At 34.3% G+C, this 17070-nt stretch overlaps 1 protein-coding gene across 1 annotated transcript in view; it reads left to right on the top strand.

The window, feature by feature from the left end:
• Positions 1-17070, top strand: part of HOS15 (WD-40 repeat family protein) — a 60854-nt gene that overhangs the window by 11812 nt on the left and 31972 nt on the right. The window contains exons 2-5 of the mRNA XM_089830002.1: positions 8356-8501; positions 8598-9099; positions 9556-9653; positions 9746-9792. Coding sequence (XP_089686128.1) covers positions 8356-8501; positions 8598-9099; positions 9556-9653; positions 9746-9792 — 793 coding nt within the window. The remainder of the gene's footprint in view (positions 1-8355; positions 8502-8597; positions 9100-9555; positions 9654-9745; positions 9793-17070) is intronic.

The following is a 17070-nucleotide window of genomic DNA, read 5'->3' as shown; positions in this document are numbered from 1 at the left end:
ACTGAAATGATGTTTTCCCCCCAGCAAGCGGTTAACATACATATGCTTTGAAAGATTACACTCATGTAGGGACATGACCCTTATGTGGCTTTTGCCACGTAGTGTCATGTTCCTACGTGGTGTTAACTATTAGTCATGACTTAAACAACCTCCCGTTAATGCAACAAGCAATTTCAATATGATTATAAACTGCCGATGATGGAAGAAGTATATAGCAAGTATCGTGCCTGGGCATGATTACCAATACCGATACTGATGCACAGTATTGCATATTATTATTATTGTGCAGTTCTCAAACCCGATCATTGGGTGACGATTAATCTGCCTTGAGCAGATAGATATATCAATTCATAGATTGATTTATTCTCATTATATATGAAGTCTGATCTGGGCATAATCACAAGTATTTAAATAGCTTGTGATACGTGTATGTATGTATATGTATACGTATATACATATACATATGCGAATGTATGTGTAAATTTGTTCTATGCACTGATATCAGATCCAACCAAAGCTATTACTTTAACACTTCCTCTTAGCGAGGGAGGATATGCTCAATTTCTCAATCTCAATAACTCATATTCGAGTTTGCATCAAATACTTATTCACAATGATATCCTTTTTAGAATATAGTCTATTTGATTTCCGGCACATTCCAAGACAAAAAACATAGTCTATTAGATGGTCAATGTTGATCTCAAATAACAAGAATCACAATCTCCAACTCACTCAAGGACTAAAGTAGGCTATCATGATTTACTTATTTTCATGACTTCTGGCACAATCCAGGACAGCAAGCTAATGTATTCTATCATGACAATGGATCAAGAACTCAAGAACCAACACAAGTGGCATCATGATTTCTCGCTCATTCCATGTCAACAACTTAATAAAGCAATCATGATGCTTTTGTTATCATAAGAATCAGCACATTCCAGGACAACTTAATGAAGTCATATGATAACAGGTCAATCTATTGTTTAGGTCGTCACCTTACAATAGAGACCTTACATCCAAAAGAAAGATCGTCACCTTTCATAAAATAATACACATCTCTACAACAATAATAAGAACAAAGTATATATATATATATATATATATATATATATATATATATATATATATATATCAAAACCAAGATTTAGTCTTAGGAGTTACTTTACATCTCAACTATAACAAGTTTACCTCTGAAATATTCCACTTTTAATTTTGCAAGAGGTTTGGTAAATATGTCGGTTGTCTGGTCTTCAGTGCTGATATTACCAACTTGATAACATTTCTGTCCCCCACATCTCTGATATAGTGATAGGGAATTTCTATGTGCTTGGACCTGTCGTGGAAGATTGGATTTATAGAGTTTAAATCAACTTTGATTATCACAATGTATAATTGTGGGATTTAGGGTCTTCCTGAATAGTCCAACCAACAACTTCCGTAGCCACACTGCTTCTCGAGCTCCCATAGATGCTGCTATGTATTCTGCTTCAGTAGAACTCTGAGCAACTGCAGATTGCTATTTGCTGAACCAAGATACCATAGTAGATCCAAGACTAAAACAACATCCTGTAGTGCTCTTTTGATCTGTAGAATTGTCAGCCTAGTCAAAATGTGAATATCCAAGAAGTTGTAGCTCAACATGGTCATATTTTAGACCAAGTCCAATAGTGCCTTGCAAGTATCTCAAAATGTGCTTGGATGTCATGAGATGAATCTTTTTAGGTTCACACATATATTGACTTAATGCGTTGTAGCGTAACAAATATCAAGATGGGTATTCAAAAAGTACATTAGAGATTCAATAATTTGTTTGTAGTATGTAGGATTTGTGGCTTCGGATTCAGATGCTTCACTTTAGAGCTTATGAAGATTTGTCGCCATTGGTGTGGACAATGATTTATAATCCATCATGCCAAATTTGTTTAATATGTCAATAGTATGCTTTCCTTGGTTCAAGAAGATATAGTCTTCCTTCTGCCATACTTCTAATCCCAAAAAATAGTGTAGGAGACCTAAATCTTTCATATTGAATTCAGATGTAAGATTTTGTTTACACTTTGCAAAAGGTGATCTTCACCTATTATTAGAAGATCATCAACATAGAGAACAAGAATTAGCATATCACCCTTTGATTCTTTGAAATATATATTAGGATCAACTTCATTTCATGAGTACCCCAATTGATAAGGTAACTGTCTATTTTCTCATACCATGCCCTAGGGGCTTGTTTAAGACCATAAAGAGCTTTCTTTAGTTTACATACATGTGTGTTCCTGACATGGATAACAAATCCTTCTGGTTGTTCCAAGTATACTTCTTCATCAATGACAACATTTAGGAATGTTGTCTTTACATTCATTTGATGAATCTTCCACCCTTTGGATGCAACAATTGCAATGATGGTTCTAATAGATGTATATCAGGCAATAGGAGCAAATGTTTCTTTATAATCAATTCAAGCCTTCTTGGAGAATCCTTTGGCCACAAGTCTTGCTTTTTGTTTTTCAATATTTCCATCAGGGGCCTATCTAATTTTAAATACACTTTGAGGAAACAATAGATTTGTCTTTGGGTCTTGGTACAATGTCCCAAATGTCATTCTTTAATATGGATTGATATTCCTCAATTATGGCATCTTTCTAGGCTTGAGATTTCAAGGCTTCTTCAACATTTGAGGGTTTTGATTGAGTGGGCTCATTTAGTGAGTGACATAACATGAGTGACTACTTGTTTTATTATTTTCTCTAAAGATTTCGTCAGGAGCCACATTGTTTTTTTCAATCATTTTTCTTGTCCATAATGGTCTTTTCTCGTTGAGTGGATTTGAGTCATACTTAGTTAGGGTTAGGTGTTGTGGGTCCATTATCTTCTGTAGAATTCTCCCTCTCAACTGTATTACATTCATCTAACTCTGGAATGGGGTCATCATTTGGTGGTTCTATATTTTTAGATTTTTGTATGCAACATCTTCTTCAAACTTAACATCTCTATTGATTCCAATTGTCCTTGACATTGATATGTATATGCTGTAGGCTTTGTCACTATAGCCAACAAATATGCCTTTCTTTCCTGAGGGCTCTAGTTTGGTCCTTTTTTCTTTAGGTATATGAATGTATACAGGGCACCCAAAGATTCTTAGGTGACTTAGACCAAGTTTGATTCCTAAGAATACTTACTTAGGTGTTACATTTTCTAGAAATGAATGAGGGCATCTGTTTTGAATGTACACTGCAGTATTAGAGGCTTCGATCTATAATGTTATGTGAAGATTTTGATCATGCATCATGGCCATAGTTGCTTCAATAATGGTTTGGTTCTTTCTTTCGGCTACTCCATTCTGTTGAGGATTATATGGTACTGTATAGTCCCTCTTAATCCCAATAGATATGCACAATTCTTTGAAGTTTTCAGAAATGTATTCTCCTCCATTGTTAGATCGTAGGATTTTAATTTTCTTCCCGGTTTGATTTTTGACTAAGGCTTTGAACTCTTTGAATTTAGATAGAACTTCATTTGACTCTTTTAGTTTCAAGAAATAAATCTAGGTTTTCCTCGAATAATCATCGACAAAGATGATAAAATACAAGTATGCTCCTAGGGAAGGTTCTGACATTGTTCCACATAAGTTAGTATGAACGAGTTCGAGCACAATCTTTGATTTATGTTCACTAAATGAAAAAGATGTTTTGGAGTTCTTTCCTAATGCACAACTTTTACATGTTCCTCCATGTTCAGATTTTGGGTTAGGTATATGCTTGGAAATGTAGGTGACCTAGTCCTTTGCGCTAGATTTCATTGTTCTTTATGACATCATGATTTAGGGCTAGATTTTGAGTGTTACATAGTTTATATAGACTTTGTCTTTGAATACAATAGAGATTACCATTTTAATATTTGAATGCTTAGGTCAAGATAGGACATTATCTTCTTGGAAGGTGATGCAATACCCTTGATCTGCTTGACCTGAAATAGAGATGAGATTTCTCTTGATACCTGGTACACATAGAACATCTTTTAGTTGTAAAGTAACTCCAATTTTCAGTTGAACTGAACAGGTCCCAATTCCTTTCACAGGGTAAGTGGAGTTATCCCCTGTTGTCACTTGTTCGGTTGAGTGTCCTTTGAAGGTTTCAAATTGGTTTCTAAATCCAATTATGTGTTTAGATGCTCTGCTGTCAATTATCTAAGCATTCTTATTAGAGTTTAACTCACTTGACAAAGCAAGGAAGAATAGTGAGTTTTCAGGTTCCTTGACTTCAGATATGTTGACAAGGGGTTTCTTTCTTTTTGGATAATACATGTGTGTATGTCCAAATTCGTCACATTTGTAGCATTGAACTTTTGACAAATTTCTTTTCATATAGTTTTATTTTTCTTTCCTCTTTTCTTAAAATGTCTCTTCCTTTTATTGTTTGAGTTCACATGTAAAGCTTGAACTTCCTCTTCTTTATTAGGTATGATTCCTCTTGTAATCAGTTGTGATTCCTCCCAATTACAATCATTCTTGAGTTGATCAAATTTTGTTAGAATAGGACAAGAACTGACCCCTTGAATGAAGGATTTCCATGTAGTTGGCAACCCTTAAAGAGCTATCAATTATAATTCTTGATCATCTACAATATTTCCGAGAGTAGAAAGCTGATCTCTTAATTCTGATATTCTCATGAAATATGATGTGACAAGTTCTTCTTTATTCATCTTAATGTGAAGGAGTTGTGTTTTTAGAGTAAGCAATATGCTTGTATTGTTGATTTCATATGAGTTTTGAATAGTCATGAACATCTCATATGCATTTGATATTTTTGCTATAAATGGAAGAATTTGATCTTTAACACAATCAATTATAATTTTCATAGCTTTATTGTTGTGCCTTTTCCATACTGTTTTATCTATCTCATTTTCAGACATGGTTTTTTTTTAGTCCACATATTGTTCTAGTTCGAGTTCTCTAAGAACAATTATGATACAAATTCTCTTGGATACGAAGTTTGAAGCTCCATCAAGTCTGTCTTCTAACTTGACTCCTTTCACCATGTTTGTATATTGAATAGATTGAATATTTCAGAGATCTTCAGGAGACGATTTCACAAAATTTCTGAACTCTATCTATCAACTTGGCTATGATACCGTGTTAAGGAATCTAGGATCAGAGATAGAGAACAATAGATTTTATTTTCAGATTCAATCAGACGAGTATATCTTACTTTGTCTCAGATATACTTTCTTGCAGTATACTGTTATGTACTTTATCACATATTATTTTAATTGCTATTACTGAATATTATGATCTCTGTTCTTTACTGCAGACTTTGGTATAGAAGACAGATTACTAAAGGAACGTAGATGATAATGTTTGATATGCTGGGGTAATCGCATGCTACTGAATTGATATTTTCCCCATGTAGGGACATGCCCCTTACGTGGCTTTTGCCATGTAGGGTCATGTAGGGACATGACCCTATGTAGCAAAACCCTTCCGTGGCTTTTTCCACTTAGGGTCATGTTCCTACGTGGCGTTTACTATTAGTTATGACTTGAACAGCCTTCCGTTAACGTAACAAGCAATTTCAATATGACTATAAACTGCCGATGATGGGAGAAGCATATAGCAAGTATCATTCCCTAGCATGATTACCAATACTGATACTAATGCACAGTATCACATATTATTATTGTGCAGTTCTCAAACCTGATCATTGGGTGAGGATTAATCAGTTATATCAATTCATAGATTGATTTATTCTCATTATATATGAAGCCTGATCTGGGCATAATAGCTTGTGATATCAGTATGCGGAGGAAATCAGATGTGTGTGTGTGTGTGTGTGTGTGTGTATACAGATATGTATATGTATGTGTATATTTCTTCCATACACTGATATCAGATCCAACCTAAGCTATTACTTTAACAAGCTGATCAAAGGGAGACAAGACAGGAGCTGAGCTGCATTTCTACCATGTTGCGAGAACCAATTGGCTATTCCTTTCTGTCGTGTCGCATGATTTATTCTTTTTGCACATCTTTTCTGAATGCAACAGTAGGGCTTTATGTGGGCCAAGAATAGTTAAGTGTTAATATTATTTTACGTTTTTTGGTGTTTATGGTTTATTTTATGTTTAATATTATTATATAGTTTATCATTTGTGATATTTAGGTTTTTTTACCTTATCATTTTTGTATATATATTATAGTGTTTTTTGTTTTTTTAATTGTTTTAGAATATTGAATTGTTATAAATTTTGTGTTTCATATTAAATTATAATAACAAAAAACTAATCGTATAATATAAATATAATTTATATTTTATAAATGTGTCAATATGTTATAATGATTTTAAAATTGTTTAACAATGTTAAAATATTTTGCAAATTTACTCTATGTATTAAATTATATTATTCAATAATTAATCAATGTATATTTTATAATTGTGTCATTCTTTTTATAACGATTTTAAATCTAATTAACAAAGTTAAAATATTCTGTCAATTTACTATGTTATATATATTTATAAATGTATGGCGAATTTAATGTTGAACTTTTTTCCGAATTTTTACTCTTGCCGAACTTCATCTGAATTTTATGGTTGCCGAACTCGAATTCGAATTCGAACCGTGTGACTTGGACTATTACTATATCTATTATGTCCCTGACCCCGACATAAGCTTAGATCGCAGCATTTGAAATTCAGAACCATTACTCTCAGTGAGGGAAGCAATGCCATGTCCCCACCATTTATAATTAAAACTCGTGCGTTATTTGGAATTTCTCCGTAAAGGGCCAAGATAGGTTTAAATCATGTCAAGATCTGATCAAAGTTTAATGCATTTATTATTGGTGACTAGTATGGAGGAGTCCGACAAAGGCAAAGGGAATTCAGACAATGAATGCAGGAAGTGATAACGAAATGGAAAATGCATGCAATTAATAAAATGTTGAAGCACCACTTAGTTAGAAAAAGGTGAACTCTTGCAAATGACAACCATGTTGAAAGGGGGTGCCTTTCTTAAATGGGAGATATAAAAAGGGGAAACATTTCATTTGTTGAAGGCATTGAATGATCAATCAACAATTAGAAAGGAATTGAGAAACCGGAATTATGAGCAGGAATTTTTATTAGCAGAAAACAGATTAAAAGATAAATTTTGTGAACTGAGTAATATTATGGGTGTGTGTGTGTGTGTTTTCATGCCATAGCGATACATGTAGAAATCATTGATGTTAGTGAGTAATCTAAATGCTTCACTTTGTTATAAATATGTAATTGTAAATTCGTTTACAAGCCATTCTGAATTTAGAGAAATGGATCACAAACAGGAAGAATGATTGGTCTCTCTTGGTTATTGAGAGATGAATGGAGACCAGCTTCATGCTTGTATCAAGTAGACCACCCTAAGTTTGAATGGACAGCCAATCTTCCATGCTTGTAGACCAGGAGGTGTAATGGAAGATCGATCTTCCAGCTTCTGGGCTTAATCAAGGAGGATGAGCAGCCTCCAAGATAGATTGAGGGATGGAAGGGTGACCCACCTTATATTCTCTTTTAATACAAGGGTGATCAAGCTTGAGATTGCGGTTCAAAATATTTCAAATGGATTCTTGATGAGATTATTAGAGGAATATACTTTGGAATGATTATTGCCTTAATTGGATTTTAATGTGAATCATGTTTATATGTTATCATGATGCATTTTAAGGCTCAGTCAAATAGATCTTATATTGACTTACTGTTTAATGTCAATTTCTAGTGACTAATATTGTGTCCAAGTCCTAGACCAAGAATTCTCTTATATGACATTTCAATTGGTAAATATATATTCTTTAATGTATTATATTTTTTCATTTTAAATTGGAGTTGTGGTTTGAGGGCAAAATTCTAGGAATATACTAAACGGTTATATTACAATGTATTGAGTGAATTCAATTATTTCAAAGAATATACTAAAAGGGGAAATTACATCAAAAGTTATCTGCATTGAGAAGAGCTGCTACTGATAGTTTTGTCACATACAGTCGAGGCCAAAAAAACAATGTGTCATGACCCATAACCACAAGCAAAACAGAAAAAATTCCTTAGAACAAGGCTTCTTTGATTGATTAAAGGTTTGGCACTAATAATTCCATCAAGGGCATGCATTGCACTTAGTATAGAATATCTTTCTTAGATTTTAGTTCTCTTCTATATGGACTTTCTTTGTACTCCTCTCTTGGATAACCATCTCTAATTTTCTGTTCCTACCTCTAGCATAGATCTGATATATGTACTATGAGTTTCTTTAGGAATTTTATATTTTTCCTCTAGGCATACGCTAATATTTCTTATGTTAGTTTGTTATTATTATTGGCTTTTTTTGCAGGTTTTATTCATGCTGCTTTTACGCTAGGGTATGAAGCAGGCATTCACAAAAATCCTATAGATGGCAACCTAGTCCCTCCTGGTGCGCTTGTGTCTTTCGTTCAGAAGGGGCTACAGTATCTAGAATTGGAGGCAAACCTGACAAATGTAAGTATGGAGGTGAAGATTTTTTTAAATCTTATTGGGAACTCAACACAACCTTCATATTTATATACTAAAAGCTTTTAACTTTGTTGCTTTCAGACTGGTACAGATGTAGATGGCGATTTCTCTCTGTTGCAACCATTGGATTTGATAACAAAAGACGTTTATGAGTTGAGACAAATGATAAAAGAGAAAAGAGAAAAACTTGAGAAGGAGAAGGAGAAGGAGAAGGAGAAAGAGAAGGAGAAAGAGAAGGAAAAAGAAAAGGAAAAGGAAAAGGAAAAGGAGAAGGAGAAAGAGAAGGAAAAGGAAAAGGAAAAGGAAAAAGAACGAGAACGAGAACGTGAACGTGAACGGGAATATGAACGTGAGCGTGAAAGGGAAAAGGAAAAAGAAAGAGAAAGACAGGAAAGGGAGAAAGAAAGAGATAGAGAAAGGGAACGGCTAGAAAAAGAGAGGGATCGAGAAAGAGAGAAAAATAAGGAAAAGGAAAAAGAGAAGGAAAAGGAAAAGGAACATGAAGATTATGCTGAGAAGGAGAAAGAGCGTGAGCGAGAAGAAAAAGTTAAGGTTAAAGTTGAGGAGCCTAGAGTGTCGGCAGGTGAGCTAGTTGCATTTCGATGGGCTTTGAAGAACACTCCTCACTATGGATGTTCAGATGATGTTTGTTGATTTATATTTGCTTTAATGCATTAGTTGAATATTAACTTAATTATGCTTGTTTGAAACTTTCTTCATTTGTTTGTTTCTTGGGGAAGCCTGATTAACTTGTTACAACATATTTCTAGCACTGAATCATCTGTATCTAGACTCAATAGTCAATGGAGAACATTATTCTCATTGTAGTATTTATATAAATTAAATGTTCTCTGTTCTATGCTTCACTTCCTACTGTATGATTAGCACAGTCAATATGTTATTCATTGCATTTGTAACATAGATATTTCTGTTCCTTGACTATAGGTTTAGAAAAGGACACATTTTAGAATAGGCTTCTCATCCACAGTTAAGTCATTTCAACATTCCAGTTTATTTTCTCTGCTTCCTGTTTCTTCAGGCCCAGAACCAATGGAAATTACAACCGTGACACCTTCATGCACATTTAATGAGATTTTAAGCTCAGATGTTACCATTCTGGAAGGACATACCTCCGAGGTTTGCATTTTCAAACAGTAAGCTTTTTATATTTGTGAAAAGTAAGAACCAATGCTGCTAATGTATGTATGTGCCTGATGCCTGATATGCAGGTTTTTATCTGCGCATGGAGTCCAACTGGTTCGCTACTTGCTTCAGGGTACGTTACTTAAAATTAGTTTGGGAAAGCTAGTAGCTATATGCTTCAATACATACCCTAGATACAATATTTCATTTGGGTTGTCATGTTTACTAAAGGTAATTGTTGACTAGATTGAATGAAATGCAGAAATAAATGCAGCTTGTGAAATGAAATTATTTAATGAATGAAGCCAAAAATTAGTAAATAAAATTAGAAATTGTACAAATGTTATAGTAAAATAAGCAAAGGTGACAAAATTCTTGAAAAACTATTTTTATATTGATCGTATATAGAGTTTGTGGTTATTACTTATTATTATTGAAATTATATTTTTATAGATGTCATGCCTCAATGAATTCCATTGAATGCATTTGAGTTTAAAGGCTTACTTTGTAATCTCAAAAGTCAAAGCACATACTCATCATAAGTCACCATGTAACCTGTAATTGACCCCTTTCAAAAGAGTGATAATGTGTTCCTCAAGCAAACTTGACAGAATTCATCATACATGGTTGAAAAGTTCAGAATCCACCAACTTTAATTAAAACTTAAAAAAATTGTTGAAATTCGCTCTTTCTGCTTTTATCAACACTGGAACATCTGATCCATTTTTTTCCATGTATGTCCATTTTGTCTGGTTAGTAGTAAGCATTGATGTAGTCTAGCAAGATTCTAGACATTTTTGAGCAACCACAAAACACTTTGACAACCAGTAAACATTGTGAGTGACATGCTGCCAAAGGTTTACATGTTAGAGTTTTCTGTTGATTTGATATGCTTCAGAAAGCTTTTCTGGTGACAGGTATCCCAATTGTAGCACCCATCTGGGTGGTCTAGTTTGGAGTTATAATAATTTTTGTTGTCAAAGCTTCAAACTTGGTACTTTTATGCTTCTATTAGCCAGGTGAGGGTGAGGTCTCCTAAATGTACCTTAAATGTGGAATGAAGATATCTGCATAGCTGCAATCAACAAATACGCCTGCAAGTGAGTCTGGCCAAAGCATTTTCCTCGCTCTTAACCCATTAACATTAACTGTCTGTTAGGGATAGTTCAAGAATCACTGAAGGTGACAAAGAAATTGATAATTCGATCCATTGATTACTAGACATTTAATGATTTATTAATTATCTTAAAGGTTGGATCTAATTAATTGTTGTTTACGAAATGAATTAATTTTGATATAACTAATGTTTAAGAAAATGGCCAATTTTATTTTAATTTTCAAACCTTCTATGTTCCCATGAGTTTCAGTAACATTTAATTATAAAATTTGTTACATTTTTCTTGCTTCTATTGAACATCATTTACAGTTACAAATATTTTGCTTGCATCAATGTGAGGCTAGCCAAGTTGAAAAAAGTAGTAGTCACCATTTGTGATTCTACAGTAGGTGTCTACTTGTGGATTTTGCATGAAAAATTGTTAAACTTGCAAAAGTTTGTGATTTTTGTGATTTTTGCATGGAAAATTGTTAAACTTGCAAAAGTTTGTGATTTTTGCATGAAAGATTGTTAAACTGGAAAAGTTTGTGATTTACATGTTTTTTTTTCCACGAAACACTACAATTTAACATATTTTCTAGCGTTTTTTCGGGACGTGACTGACTGTGACGACTTTGGACACATAACTGGAAATGCAATAATAGAGTTTTTTAGGCCTTTCATCTGCTCAGCCCTTGGTTGGTCTTACAAGCAATAACAATTGCTTTTGTTGTGCTTGTAGATCTGCTGACCATTATATATTGATAAATAGTAATCTATATTATTCATGGTTATACTTTTACTTTATTTGTTGTAGAATGATGCTATTGATATTTATTGAAGGGTGGAAAATGTTAAGAATGTGTCAGGATTGAGCGCAATAAGTCATAATTATTTCAGACATGCAAAAAGATGTGCAAGGGTTGGCCCGTACACAAAATTATTACAACTAAAGAATTGACTGGAAGTGGGATGAGTTGAAGAGTGAATAGCACTATAGTTAATCGAGTTATGGTGGGTAGCTCTATTGATTTCTCCATTAAGTTGGGCCTTTGACTGGAATGTGCCCAAAGTGGACATCTGGGAGATATGCTGTATGTGATTAATCTTGCATCAGCTGTTAAATTGTGTGGTTGAGATTCACTTGAGAATCAAATGAACAACTATCAAACACAACCAAAAGTAAAAATCTGAACATGTGGAAAAAAACTTCAATTTCAATAATTTGTAGAAAAGATCATGTGATATATTGCTAAACTAGTGAAATGTTGTGCATTACTACAGGAAACGATATAATTGCTCGAAAAAACCACAGCCAAGTATTTCATTGTTTTATGACTATGTTTAGGGCAAAATATTGCCTCAACCTGTGTTTTTCTCTGAAAAATTGGTTAACATAAAGTCAACCTGTGAATGACTGAAAACATAAAAAGTTAAATGCGAAATAGGGCTCATTCATTTTTCCATTTTATTTTCTGCAATGCTTAGGCTGTGAGTAATTTCTATGTATTTTCTCAAAACTTTGTTTAATATTAATATATGATGAAAATCTCAAATTAGTATATGTTTCCACGAATTTGGTGTATGCTTCTTTTTCAGACTATTTTAATAAATTATATATTTTCAAATGTTTGATAGAAGTGCCGAATTTTACCCTAAGCTATTGGCGATTCAAAGTTTTTCAATTTTTTTGGGCCAGCTGAGTTATTGTGAGTCGGAGTTTTTCGACTATGGAAATTAGGCTGCGAGTAATTTCTATGTATTTACTCAAAACTTTGATTAATATTAATATATGATGAAAATCTCAAATTAGTATATGTTCTACGAATTTGGTGTATGTGTGTTTTTAAGAATATTTTAAGAAATTATATATTTTCAAATGTTTGATAAAAGTGCTGAATTTCACCCTAAGTAATGCAGGGAGAATGATGAATAATTAGTGCCAAAGGCACACCCAGCTACCAAAGTCACCTGCAAGAGTAAACGCAGCGGAAACACAACAAAAAGAACAACAACCAAAGGAGGTAGAAGAGAAAAACACTTTATTGATTCATCAAATCATCAACATACATGCCTAGCTGTAAGGCCTTCTGGGTTACGACCAACATTACAGTTCAAACTTTGATCTTCGCAGTCTGACCCTCCTTACTCTTCCAGATCCCACGAATCCTGCCTAAGACTCTACCCAAGATCCCTTTAAATGCTTGCACGGCCACAAGTCGGCCTGTTACAAATTACCAACTAAATAAACCCTTACATTAAATGCATAACCAAACCACAAGTCGGCTCTCAACAAATATTAAATGCAAATCACGAAATTAACGCACAAGGTCGGCCCCAAACTGGAACTAGACACAGATAGCTCGGTCAAAGAAGTACTAGAACAAATACTAGCACTCGACAACGCTCGACACATACACGAGCTCGGCACCAACAAGCACTCGGCACCAACTCGAACTCAGCAACCACAGAGAACTTTGCATCAACTGCGAACTCGGCAACAACTACGAACTCAACACATACAAAGAACTCGGCAGCAACAAGGAACTCGGCAGCAACAGAGAACTCGGCAAAGACTAAGAGCTCGGCAGCAACAAGGAGCTCGGCAACAAGTAAGAAAAGAAACATGTAGTATAGCAATGCAACCCAGGATGCTCCTGCATCATTAAGCTATTGGCAGTTCAAAGTTTTTCAATTTTTTTTGGGACAGCTGAGTTATTGCGAGTCTGAGTTTTTCAACTACGGAAATGATAATGCAATTAGCTGTAATGAAGGCCCTCAAATTTATGCTTTTTTTACATTGCAAATACATTCCAAACTTCTTTGCCAAAATTAATGCCGAAATTCTTTCAAATACAAAAATCCTATCTTAATTTGTTTTGTTAATGAATTTGTACTAGTTTTCATGGATTAATTTTTCTCCCTGCTAACTTCTAGCTCATCTCCACTTATTCATTCTATTAAAATCCTTTGCAAATAAGCAAGCCTATCTAGATGAAAGGTAAGGTGGTTCAACTTTTTAACAACTAGAGCTTGCATTTTTAAAATCTGGCCCAGGAGATCACCTGAAACATGCTACCATTTATCATGCATCCATCTGGGTTGGTATCTACTGTGTTCATTCAACAGCATATAAGTTGGTTTGGGTGTCTAGATCTCATTATAGCTTTTGCAGGCTTTAAATGTTTTAAGTGTATTGCCCAAATCATGAACAAAACGTGCTAATAGTTATCCAAATTGGGTCATGTAAGTTTGCTAAACCAGCCCAAGTCATTTATAGAAATCTGTAACCCGTAACTCTAGTAAGTAGTTAAATTTGTGATAAACTTCAGCGAAGGCACATACCATTTTGCAAATACAAAAAAATATAGAAGTGATCTTAACATATATGTGTGAGAAGCAGCCTTTGAAGAATGGATTTGGCGGCACAGTTGAAATGGTGATGTTTGACAGGGCTGAAATTTTACTTTGGAGGGCAGAGTGCCCAGATGGGTTTGACTGGTTGGAAATTGTTTTGTATGGGACAATGCAACACAATCTTAAAAAAGTTCTAGAAGCTGAAGCATTTGAAGTTCCATCCTCCAAAGCTCATATAATGTTCTGGCTTCTGCTTTCGATGTTATGCTGAATTTTAATATCAGTGTAGCACTGATATACCTTATAAAATTATTGATGATTGAATTGTTGTTATTCTAGTTCTTTGATTATGAGTTTTTGAGGAGTGCATGCAGAGAAAGTTATGGAGCTTTTTACAATTTTGCAAGTGTGAGGTGGTTGTTGAAGTGTCCTTGTATGCTTCGAGAAGGCAAGTTAATAAACTTGTAGATTTTGAGGAAGATTGACCCATTCTTCCATTGATAATGTAATGGAATTCAAACCTATTTAGCTAGGTTCCACAGGCTGGTTCCTTTGGGGAGTTAATTGGTTATCTTTTCTTTGTAGATTTTTCCCAAACTGTAACTATAATGATGGTGCTGGATGAATGGCATGGTTGTGGCAAATGCTTGTATTTGAGCTATTTTGCTCAATTTGTCTTCCTTCCCACACAATCACAACTCATGCACAGATCCTTTGAATGTACAAACCAGCATGCTCTATTGAGATGCAACTAGAAGCTGAATAAAGGTGGGTGCCAGTATCACGAGAGTGGTGACATTGCTTACTCCTTTGACCCCATTCCTTATGGAATTTTATAGTTCAATCTTTTGTGCATTTGTTTTTTTTGGTTCTTATTCTTTGTCATGCAGTGAAATTATGATATTTTAGTGCATTAACCTTAATTGGAAAACATAGACTTGACAATAACTTGGCTTTCCCAAAATATATGTAAATTTGGGGTTCAAGAAAAAATGTGGAAAAAGCTCAGCAATATCTTGGCAAATTTATTGAACATCTGAAAATACATTTTTAAAAAATATTCATAGAAAACATCCATATACTCTGATTGTAGAACATATTACTCGTTCCAATCATACATAAATAAAATTTTGAGTTAAATACACATCGTATACCAAAAATCAAGTGCAACATCTGAATAAATTTGAGTTCAATATTTCTGTTGTAGCCAATTGGGCATGTAATGAAGTTTGACAAGGAATTGAAGTGTTTGGTTTGCTATTTCATGTGAAATCTTACTATTTTTCTGCTATTTCCTGCGATTGTACAAACATATATTGATTGGCATTTTGTTTGGAGGCATTTGGTGACTGTTGAAGCAAGTTACAAGCAAATTTGTGAAGACTGGTCCAGGAAAGCAGTCTGAGGGTTTTGGAAACTCGTGGCCTTAACCTGATGTTCCACTGTAGAATCTGGCCAGTTCTTGGAGGAATGTTAGGCTCACTTGTATGCTACATGATGCAGTTGGGTTTGAAGCAAACTAATCAATTCCTGAATTTTGCTGTGGAGACCTAGGCTTGGCATTTGGATGTGACAAGCCTGGCAACGAGGAAAATGTGTGTTGCAGAGAAGAGATGAAGGGGGTGAGTACAAACTTATTGTTGATTCAGTGTCTCTAGATTTAGACAAGGCTGGATCAAGTGCCCCTTTGTCGTGGTCAAACCATTTGGTTGGAGACTGCTCAAACCTGGTTGACCCTGTCAAACATAGAACCCACATCCTATTTTGTGATATTTCATAGTAGACCCAAAAGGGTGTCTAAAACTGTAATTTAATTGTGCCTTGTTAAGGGAAATTGGAGATATGTGTCAGACCAGTCAATTAGGAGGGCCGGTTGCATTAGGTCTCCTTCTAGGCAATGTGTTCGAAGCACTTTGTGAGTATTTGGGTGGGAGTTCAAATAATGTATTTTGGATCATGTTAAGTGGAAAGGAGTTACGAAAGGTACTAATACTAGTTGGAATGATGTTTTGGGGAGATCTTGGTTGAAATTTCCCTTTGTAGAGTCAGATTGCCTATTGAGAAAGGACACTTGGTGTTGCCTGGGCAAGACTGAGAAGTGAATACAACCTAGGAAAGGTTGGAGAGTACAAGACATTGTAGAAACAGTGCCTAAGACCCTTGTATTTTAAGAAAACCCTAAGGATACCTATAGACCCATCAGTCACTCTGCATCAGTATGTTAGTTAATTCGTTTTTTTTACCATGTTAACTTTTATAGTCAATTAGTAATATATTAACAATGCTAAGAAATAATGTTAATAGAGTTAAAATGTTTGCTATTTAGAACTTGTATACTTTGTCTTTTTGTTTTTTGGCCTTGCTTTTAGGTTCTTTGATTTATTTTTATTTTCCATATTACTTTGCAGCTTTGTTTCTATCAGTTTATCATTTTTCTTCTTATGCGTTTTTCTTCTTTTGATGTCCCTTTATTTTCTGTTATTTAATGTTTTTCCATTTTGTGATTCTATTTGTTGAAGTTAGCTTTGGGAGGCTAACTAATTAGAATCTCTATAGTATCACTTGAGGCGTTAATTAATTAATTAAGCAATCATTTATAACTAACAAAAAATTGATATCCTTCATTAAAGAATTGATATTAATCTGAACATCATCAATGTTTACATTCTCCATTATTATCTCTGTGTAGTCTTGATATGAGAATTCTTCTAGATCATTAATGGCAGTGCAAAGTCAAACAATAAACTATATATTACTAACAACAGACATTGTTAAACTCAAACAAACTACGACATACATTATCACATCAAATGATATTTATTATTATGAGTAATGACTGCCGAGCTGGAGTGTGGTGAATAATTGCCATAAGAAAGGCACCATTTGGTTATTTAAACAAACTGCTCATACATTGTAATGTCCTCGACTCCCCAGAGGGGATCTTCCTCAAATTTGTTC

The sequence above is a fragment of the Cupressus sempervirens genome, chromosome 5 (genome assembly GCF_028749045.1).
Source record: "Cupressus sempervirens isolate cs-2001-9-10 chromosome 5, ASM2874904v1, whole genome shotgun sequence".
NCBI classification, from domain to species: domain Eukaryota; kingdom Viridiplantae; phylum Streptophyta; class Pinopsida; order Cupressales; family Cupressaceae; genus Cupressus; species Cupressus sempervirens.
Note: the sequence above shows the minus strand (reverse complement) of the source record. Positions and strands in the feature narration are given on the sequence as shown.